This window comes from Opisthorchis viverrini (genome assembly GCF_000715545.1).
Source record: "Opisthorchis viverrini unplaced genomic scaffold opera_v5_63, whole genome shotgun sequence".
Taxonomy (NCBI): Eukaryota; Metazoa; Platyhelminthes; class Trematoda; order Opisthorchiida; family Opisthorchiidae; genus Opisthorchis; species Opisthorchis viverrini.
This window is the reverse complement of record NW_008751719.1, coordinates 388,790-398,914: the sequence shown is the minus strand read 5'-3', so window position 1 is coordinate 398,914 and position 10,125 is coordinate 388,790. Positions and strand designations below refer to the sequence as shown.

The following is a 10,125-nucleotide window of genomic DNA, read 5'->3' as shown; positions in this document are numbered from 1 at the left end:
GCTTATTCTATATCCTTGCACATGCACGCACTTATCCCGCAACAGTCCACAGAGGAAGTGTATTGAACATTAAAGTTAAAAGGAGGAGAGTGGTTTACAGGTTCGCATTAGATTTGCAAAACTACAGCGAATTGTAAGATCATTCCTGTTTATACTGTTATTGTCATAACTTCATCAACCTTGTCGTCCTCATCGAATTTGTTCATCATCCTCAAGGGGAGATGTTGAACCAGACCAACCTTTATGGTTTTTTCTCCAATCACTGACGGTTGTTGATTGAAAACTTCAAAAATATTAGAAGCAGACTAAGAATGCTTCGTATGAACAGGCCTAAAATGTCAACTATGGGAGCCATCCGGCGAAAATCAGAAGGACGGTACCGAAATATTTGATCTGAAGTAGGTGTGCAACCAAACTGATAAAATGATGCAAATTCCATGTTATTATATGCTCAATTTTTAACCTGGCGACGTAATTTACAACCTTCAACTTTCACCGGAACTGCAGGAGATACCGGCACGGAAAATTTTCAATTTTTAGCTACGAACGACCTTTGAAAATTTGGGAAAGTCTAAGCAAGCAGGCTGTACTCGAAACAGGTTATATGTTACTCTTTTTACATGAAAAAGTCATCGATCTGTTCTGCGTACATCGCGGGATGAAATGTACGTAAAATCTCCTAATTATTGATTTTAGGAAGTGATCACCTCGCTTTAAGTGATTCACCTGCACACCAGACGTATAATTACGGGAGTAGGTGTTAGTTCTTCTGCTCTTCGCTTCATAAAACGGTCTCATTCAGTGGTCTTACCACACAGCCTACACACCATTCATTCGGAGAACCGGACCTAGAGACTCCTGTTACTACATTCTGCGGGGGTCGATTCAAATGTCTGTACGCGGTTGTTGTACGGATGTGTTAGGTGTAGAGCTCTTTCTTGCTTGGCTCACTTGGTCGTATAAACTTACTCCATGCTTCTCGGCGTCTACTTTGTTATCGCAGGCACTGGTGGTGCACTAATAAGATGTGGCATTCTATTCTGTCGGATGCTGTTGTCCCAATTCACCGCAACCAACGGCATTCGCCCTCCATTCAAGTAATCGGGTTAACCTATTAATCGTCAGTTCGTAGCTTCACTTTAGGTATACAAAAAATTTTATACTCAAACATCGGCATGTTGGAAGCAGATGAAGACGTGTATATATAACGACGAGTGGTAAGTTGCCCGCCAAGTGGATTTGCGTGAGTGAGCAAGGGAGAAAACATAGCAGCTGAAAACGTGTGAGGTGTGGATATTCAATTGAAAATCCAGTATCGGTAGGTTCAGTTAGACAACCAGACTTCCTAGATGCTCCGCGAAACCGAGATCAGTTCATCCTGTTAATCAAGTGACTAGTGAATGTGCCTTTCATGTTCAACAACGCAGATGGCTATACCTAGCAATACAACGCATTGGATCGATGTCATGCTACAGCATGACCCTATACCGGAGAACTGTATTAGGGCAAATAGGCGGGGATATAACAAAATAGTTCAAGACCCGCTCTTTTCCCTCACACGTGGTAGTTGTCCTTCTCTGTGGTACCTAGGCTTCAAAGTGGGGCAAGGCTCAAAACAATGCGCACCCAAGATTAACAGACAAAAATTTGCCTTTTGTATAAAAAAAATGATGTTTGGCCTGTATTGCTCTTGAGCTGCTGAGATATTATTTGAAGTTTATTATCCAAGCAGCTGATTGCAAAGAAGCCTCGGTACAAGCATTCGGAAAAATCATTTTCCAGTCTTCAGTTGGAAGCGGACTATTTAATTTTAAACTAGAATGAAAGTTTTGGTGCTTTGTTTTACTGCATCCACTATCATTTGTGGACGGAAATTACGTCATGATGTATCATCATTCATGACAGTCTTCCCTGCAGTAACTATGACACAATGATGATGGTGTTGGTTGTTTCACGTAATAAATCCAAAACACAGTCGGAGTGACGAGTTGCCAAAGGGGCGATTGACTACCGATGTAGTTTCAGTGTTAGAGTAGAGGTGTTCTCAGAGTGGTTTAAAACAACGTCCTACAGTATAACGTCCCGGTCCCGTGACATTGTTGTCTCGCCTTACTTCGATGCATGATCATTGTCCTCAAGGTTGATTCTTGCTAGAAATAGGAAAACAAAGTATTCACATGGAATTCTGTCCCTCAGATGACCCTCTCTTTAATTTCACGGTATTCCTCCCTCCAAAGCACGATCATTTAGATTTCCTAATCGCACAGTACGAGCGATCTTTCGTAACTCCAATATAGGGTGCGTAACCTTTGAAGATGGGTGACTTGGAATTTTCAAACATAACTCGGTGTGATTGTCTGTGGGAAGCATAGGAACAATTTGTTGTGCTTGATGTTTCCTAGGCGCCATATTACGCAGACTCAGCAGATTAACATTGTGCTGAAAATCGATTTCTGCCCAGTTTTACTTCCATATAAAAACTTTTTGTTAAGATTCAGGCTAACCTGGCAACAGTCATCTAACTGAGTTTGGATGGCTCAATTGAGCACAGTGTTGGGCGTCAGCATTCAGTAACGGCCAAAGGTCTGTCGAAAATGTCATGCCGGTCAAAATTGTTATGCTGATTCATTTCTCTCATTGGAGAGTTTGCTTCCTACAGCTTGGTGGTGCAAGCGGATTCCCTCCCTTTTTGTCACACTCTTATTGGCTATCAAATGAGTTTATGTTGGTCTTACACAGCTGATTCAGGACCTCCTGGTGTGACGGGTAGCAGGATGAACCTAGAAGATATGCTCCAGTATTGAGAGCACTTAAGACCTAAATCCGGTGTGTACACAGTTCACAGACTCGTCAGTGACCATACTTTATAGGCTTTCTGTACTATTTTTCCTATCTCTGGCTTCGAAAGTTCTCCATTTAGTTTCAGACTTTTTGTTGTTACGCTACCAGCATATCACACCAGCAATGCTCTTCACAGTACGGAGCTGCTGTACTAATCATCCTGAACTGTCAATATGCATCACTAAAGGTTGTGCGGTCCACGTTTTCGTAAGCTGTTTTCGGGCTTATCGACGCTAACACAAAGCTACGTTTTATCTTCTATTTTAGCTCAAGCCTGCAACAACAGTAGAAGCGAATAAACTTTAATTCCTGGAGAGTGGAAACATATATGAACGAGGATAAGAATGTGGTTGATCCACTCCTCGCATATTCTCCTCAAATTGTGCCTCTTATGCGTTCAGCTCAAAACACTCACTGGAAACAAAGTCTTCCCAACTGTGGTTTACAATTTAGCCGACGAAACTCCTGCTGATGCTCTCGTTGGAAATGTGGCCGACAGCCTTAAACCAAGTCTCCCTGATAAGATTGCCTTTGTCTTAATGACATCGCAAAAGTTTCAGTATTTCAACGATTTTTTTCATCTCAGTATTAACGGGGATTTGATCACGGTTAAACACATTGATCGAGATAACAGGAGTGAAATTTGTGGACCCTTGGCTTGCTGTCAACTCATTGTGTGTCAAATCGAGGCAACCATATTGGCAACAATCAGTAACGATAAAGAAGAGAGTGGAAAAACCAGAAACATTCACATTCTGGAAACAAAATCTCGAAAACAAGTGACTATCCAGATTCTTATTCGGATAAATGATGCTAATGACAATGCTCCACAATTCCTACCCGTCACATCCTCACCGATGGATTCGAATGACTCACCAGAACCCTCGCCTTTTCATATGTACATTCGTGAAGAAGATGTATCCGGCCACGAAACACTACCCGTTGCTATCGATAGAGACTCGAGACTAAACGGGGTCGTAGAATATCGTCTTATCCAGTCTCCCTCGCTTAATGATCTTCAGGTAAAACCAAGTTTAGATGTGAGAGTTTCCAACACTGTGTCCCAACAAGCAGCCGCTCAACTTCCGCTCGAAATCGATGACATCCACATCTCGACTCCCCGACTTGTTCACATACGACCATTGGATTATGAAAATTTGGCCGATCGAGAAATACATGCGGTTCTATTGGCCATCGACGGCGGTAATCCACAACTAACTGGATCATTGTCCATTGTTGTTCATTTATTAGATATTAATGACAATGCCCCTGTGTTTACTTACAACGAACGGGAGAACTACATCACTATTCCAGAGAACTCCACGCTAAGCAACAAGCCTTTATATGTGGCGAAAGCAACTGACGCAGATTCAGGTGACAATGGACGAATTACCTATGCTTTCAGCCCACTGACCAGCATAGAGGCAACTAGAAAGTTTGCCATTGATTCTGTGACCGGTGCCATACGCGTACGGATGGCGTTAGATTACGAAATTTATTCCGAAAGACATTTTGTACTGCCAGTCCTTGCCAAAGATGCTGGAAGTCCCCAACGTTCTTCATCGATGACCGTATTTGTTACAGTGCGTGACGTGAACGACAATATTCCTAGCCTCATCGTGCAAGAAAATGTCACGATTCCAGAAAATGAGGTTGTTACAAAACCGGTTTTGAAGTTCTACATCAAGGATGAGGATGAATCTTCACACGGAAAAGTAAGTCTTTAGCTGACTCAGTTACGAACCTTTGTGTCCCATGTAAAGTACGCATAACTAGAAAGTTGGATTAAACAGTCCCAGTTCTAAAAGAAAATACGCCTTCCTACCAATGTCCCCCGCTTTGAGGACGTACTTTTTACCGCCCTTGTTATCAAGGAGGTTTGTGCTCCATCATACCCATACATATTCAAATGTCAAGCTTGATTCGGACCGTCACTGTGATGTCTACAGTGAGCCAAATCCTGATATCATCTGGGTACTGTAAGTTCACTGCTGTTGATTGGGAACGGCGGCTAGTAGCCGGTGAAGTTGAATGTACCTACGAAATGAATGAGTGCACATCAAATCTTGTCTCTTCGTTCGTACTGCGTGTGATTCCGATTACGCAATGAGTCATATAGCATTATTTTTCTGGAAGATTTAAAGTTGAGCGTATTTTCGGATAATGTATCTCATGCATGGTTTAAGTGTTTGGATATACCAATATTTTTGAGCTTCTGGCCTGATGGTGTTGATGACCACGATCAAATGACTAATGGGAAAACTGATTTACATTAATAACTTTTTTTCTGTCAAGCCTGATTTGGTTTTCGAAATGGTCTCATGAAATGTCGCTCTGAATTGTTCCTTTGATCGAATTATGTATGATGGCCACAGCATTGGTTGATACAACATTCCTGTATAACTTTTTGTTGAGGATTTAGTCGCACTCCATTTAGGACCACGAGAGAAATTCCAGTTTTTGGCTGTGGGAACCTACTTATAAGTGTAATTTGTTTTAAGCAGTCAAATCGCCTTATCATGAGTAAGAATGCATGGTTCTCACACAGGACCCGTGCTATCAAGTATCCATCTTTTGGGTTTCAACTTCAAAACTGCCATTATGTTAAGTTGAGCTAATTTGCAACGACGGGGTACGGGGTACAAACAGGATCGAATGTGCGTGAGAACTGTAACTATTCTGTAATACTTTAAACTAATCCCTCTGTTTTTGTCTTGGTTCGTATTGCCTCACGTTCACTCTTGCAAAACTAGAACGTCGATACTGACTATCGTCATATCCTTTATTTATCAAACAAATCTTATGCGTGTGTGCACATAAACTGCAGCGGTGTTTTAAGGACCCGAGAACCGAACAAAGCGCCTTGCTAAGTTGTCCACAGCCAGTCTAAACATGCCGTAATATTCAAATTTTCCAGCTGTCATCATTCTGTTGTGATTGTGCATGCCTTTATGTCATCCGATACTGACTTGTCTGTCATCATTGCTACAAATATTCTCTAAAAAGAATCCCACCAAATCGTATCAGGTAGGCGGTTGGTTTGCATAGGATGATCGACAGTTATGGGTCCAGTACACATCGCTAGGATATTTGACGAAAATCTAAAATATTACAGAATTATTTTATCGAGTAGGAAGGTTATCCAAACACATGAAACTGGATGTGAGCGCTGACTTCAGTCGCCACAAAGCATACCGTCACCAATTTAAGCCATCGATTCATATAATAAAAGCGATGGTGACTACCTAATCAGGCATCGAACCGTACCGATACAAATTGGTGTCCTAATGCGCTCCAGCTGTTTTTCCGTTGTTAAGTTAACGATGAATCACGTTTCGACCTGATTCGGATATCTGATTCCCTCATCCAAAATTACAGCTTATTCGGCAGATTGCATGGACAGCGTGGAATCAAAAAACAAAATTAACATCAAATTCCGTCAACTTTGTCCCCGGATGATCTGCAGTTAACCGCAATCCACGAGAGTGTCTTGGATATTATCTCGTTCAGTCTAAATTTCGCAATCTACATATAAAGCAGCCGATATGCCATCTGAATAGATTTTACTGGCCGCAACTCCGGGCCGTAGGGAATTATTTGAATGATGCAAACACTCATCACCCAAACGTTCGATGATAATGCGGTTGGAAACTTAGGCTTGCTTGACCGCTTTACGATAAAAATGATTGCTTCCCTCCGACTTCCTATGGTGAGTGAGCTGAACATGAGCTGAACTGAAAGAAAAGCCTTGCTTGAAACACTCCAGATCGGTATCCAACAAGAATACCTGCTCGGAAAAAACGTCTTCTGCACCACCTGAACATCTGGGGTTCAAACTTATCTGTCGAGTGGATTGGTCAGCTGCAAAATTGTGGGACAGGATTCAGACAAACTGAGAATGGAACACCAAAATAACTTTGCTATTTGGTTATTGGTTCTGATATGTATAGAGCACTACCAAAGTCCCACGGAATTTGAGATCCTCAATAAGGCTGGCACGAGTGGCTGGTCAAGTAAATTATTAATTGTCGGGCAAAAGCGATTCAACACATGATGAGCGGTTTTGTGGTATTAACGCATGCGTCGTCTGACTCTAATCGAAGTATTAGGTTACAATAAGCGTGAGCCGCATGGTGTAACCATCTAGGGATGACTGGACCACGTGCCGCCATAAACCAGAAACGGATACGTAAAATGGGACTTAAACGGTCACAGCTGATTGGCTGCGCATTTGTAATCAACATTTTTTACAATTTACCGTTCAAATTTTGCTATTGTAGGTTACTTCATTAGCCCAGTAACATTCTGAGCTGTCGTTATAATTATGAGTCATTCCCTGGTGGGCTGAACTTATACGCGTTTGAGCGTCTTTACAACATACCCCAAACATGAATTACATACCCCAACGATCGACTGGGTGTCATGTTTCTTGGGCATGTTTTTGCTACAGCGAACTTGACGTATTCATTTGACTAGACTGTATATAGAACGGAACAGTCAGACACATTGAAACATCTCTCGAGACAGTTCATCAGCACTGCTAAATTCAACTAACCACACCAATAAGTAAGTTGCCCGTTCTCTACGGGTAGTACAATATTCTTATTGACCACACAATGATGTAAAATTGTGTAAACCGTAAATGACAGCTGTACGCAGGTGAACCAGCTCATCATAAACCTTGCTCTACTTCTGTTCTTCTTCTCAGGTTTCTTGCCAAACGGCCAATGTCACTGGAGAGCTTGCGTCAGATCCTGAATTACAGGTCGGCTCACAACTCCTGCGAATTCATTCCGTTTCTGAAACTGTCTTCTTTGTTTTTACAAAAGGTGTGCTAGATTACGAGAAGACTCCCCGTGTAAGCGTTATGATCGAGTGTGTTGATTTGGCAGATATTGTTGAAAACAAGCAAAAGCCAGTACTGCAACCGCAAAAACATCAAATTCGTATTACGGCCGCTGTTGAAGATCGCAATGACAATGCTCCGTCTTTTCTGAAAGAAAAGTATTCGGTGAATTTGCATGAACATTCACCTCAAGGAACCTTGGTAGTCGAGGTGAAAGCTGTAGACGCAGATAGTGGTGAATACGGTGAGTTAATCTACGAGTTGGGAGCTGTAACCCCATCATCAGGTTATCTCATCCGCTCAGATAACTTCATACAAGCGTTCGCCATTGACCCAAACACTGGAAGAGTGGAAGTCCTGCAACCAAGCCTGATTGATCGTGAACTATCTGAGGTAATGAACTTGAAGGTGTTTGCAAAGGATAAGGGTGGTCTTTCTACATCAACTGAAATTGTGGTTAAACTGTCAGATATCAATGACTGTGCGCCAACATTTTCTGGTCCGGTGGAATTTTTTCTCGAGGAAAATCAGCGTGTGGACACGGTCGTTGCCCACATTCTCTGCACGGACAAGGATATTGGAGCCAATGGGCGCGTTCATTTATCAGTGGCCAATGCTGGGACCGATGTTCATAAGTACATCCGTCTTTCACCCGATCCCAATTTCCGCTACCATGATCGATCTTTTAATTACACACATAAGAGTGGTCTAATGCAGGACGAATTGGTGGGGGACGGTGAGATCCGTGCACTATTAGTCAGCCAAATGCCTGTGGACAGAGAAGCCTATGCGGCATTGTTTTTTGAGATTTTCGCCTACGATGAGGGTACGCCGGCAAATAGCGTCACCACCACGATCACAATTCACATCCTGGATGAAAACGATAATGCACCAGTTCAAACGTTCCCACTGTACGACACGACCGTTGGATTCCACCCACCCATTTATGCCAACTCGCCTCCGGGAACCTTGGTGACTCGAGTCCGTGCAACTGACAGTGACCAAGGTGAAAACGGCACCGTTGTGTTCCACATTAAACCAGGCACAAATGGAAGTGAGTTGTTTTACATGAATGCTACTTCCGGTGAGCTATCAACCAACTGGATTCCAAGTAAAAGCCTAAAGAATTCGGAGACCGTTAGGCTGCTGAAAATCCAACCAGCTGAGCACTCACGTCTACAGCAACAGACCGTTGGTGGTCACATCTTGGTACATCAGCCGAGGCCAGGAACGTATCTTCTGATAACTATTGTATCCGACATGGGCGTTCACAGTCGCAGAAGTGAGAATCGTTTCTATGTAAATATTAACCCGGAAGATCCGAGCCTTGTTGATTATTCAAAAGCGAACAATGAATGGAGTTCACAGATGACTGCTAGCTTTCAGAATAATACAATAAGCGTCAATAAGTTGCTAATCACTTTACTGATTTTTCTCAGTTCGTTCACAGCACTGAGCATTGCTGTGGCGGTACTGTGGACAAAAATGAATAAGAGGAGGAATAGCGAACGATTGAGGAAAAAATCTCATATTGAGGCAGAATGCAAGCCAAATTTTTCATTAAATTCAAGTTCAAGACTGAGAGATCCCGTTCTGTTGGGGCTTCAGGAAGAAACCCAAAATGAATTTAGTAAGTCTGATATGTACGAAATTCAACAAGAAGAGGACTTCGCCAACCAGCAATCAAAGATCACACCACCAGTTTATCCTATTTTTACTGGGTCGCTACACGCAAAAACATCTGGTATGTTTGATGGATTTTTCGAGTCCAATTCTCTCACAAACTGTAGTTCACCAAATCTGAGGTGTATTACCGGGTCAGACGGATCAGGTCAACAGGACTTTTGCGGCTTTCAGCGATCCAAGCCTTCATGTGGGTTCCTGCAGCACCGTGGTGCTTACCTCAGTGCAACGAGTGAACAGAATTTTTCACTCAGTGGTAATCCACTGACCCCATATTCCCCTGGTGGAGTTGGCGCCTATGAATACGGTTCGTCAAACATCTCCCCGTTAATACAGAATCTCAACGTATTACGATCTGAACCGGTATCACATGTTGCCAATGCAAGTTTCGATGGGGCCTACAGTTTCGGACAATACGTTCAGGCAGACTGCCGTGAATCTTTGCCAATATTTCCTGGACCAACTTATCCAACTGTTACCTATTCAGAAAATAGTATTTTTGGAAGTCACTGGTCTGGAAGATGAAAACTTGAACAGTGAGTTGTGGTTTTCTGGTTTATGGTGGTAAAACAAATTTCGTTAAATTGTTGTTATGGTGTTTGGTTTGAATGGATTTCACAGACGTTAAAGGGCGATAACGTTCCGATTTTAATCCAAAGGTACATAGGAGAAAACAGGATATTTGGTCGGTTTCAGACACGCTCACTAAATAACATGGCGTAAAATTGTTTCAGTTAACCAGGTAAGCCCAAAAC

The 10,125-nt window shown here is 42.5% G+C and overlaps 1 protein-coding gene across 1 annotated transcript; it reads left to right on the top strand.

The window, feature by feature from the left end:
• Positions 1 to 3,185: 3,185 nt before the first annotated feature.
• On the top strand, positions 3,186 to 9,895 carry T265_04037 (hypothetical protein; the record flags this gene model as incomplete). The annotated part of the gene is made up of 2 exons (XM_009168672.1): positions 3,186 to 4,556; positions 7,550 to 9,895. 2 exons carry the CDS (start codon positions 3,186 to 3,188, stop codon positions 9,893 to 9,895), a joined length of 3,717 nt encoding a protein of 1,238 aa, XP_009166936.1.
• Positions 9,896 to 10,125: the final 230 nt, after the last annotated feature.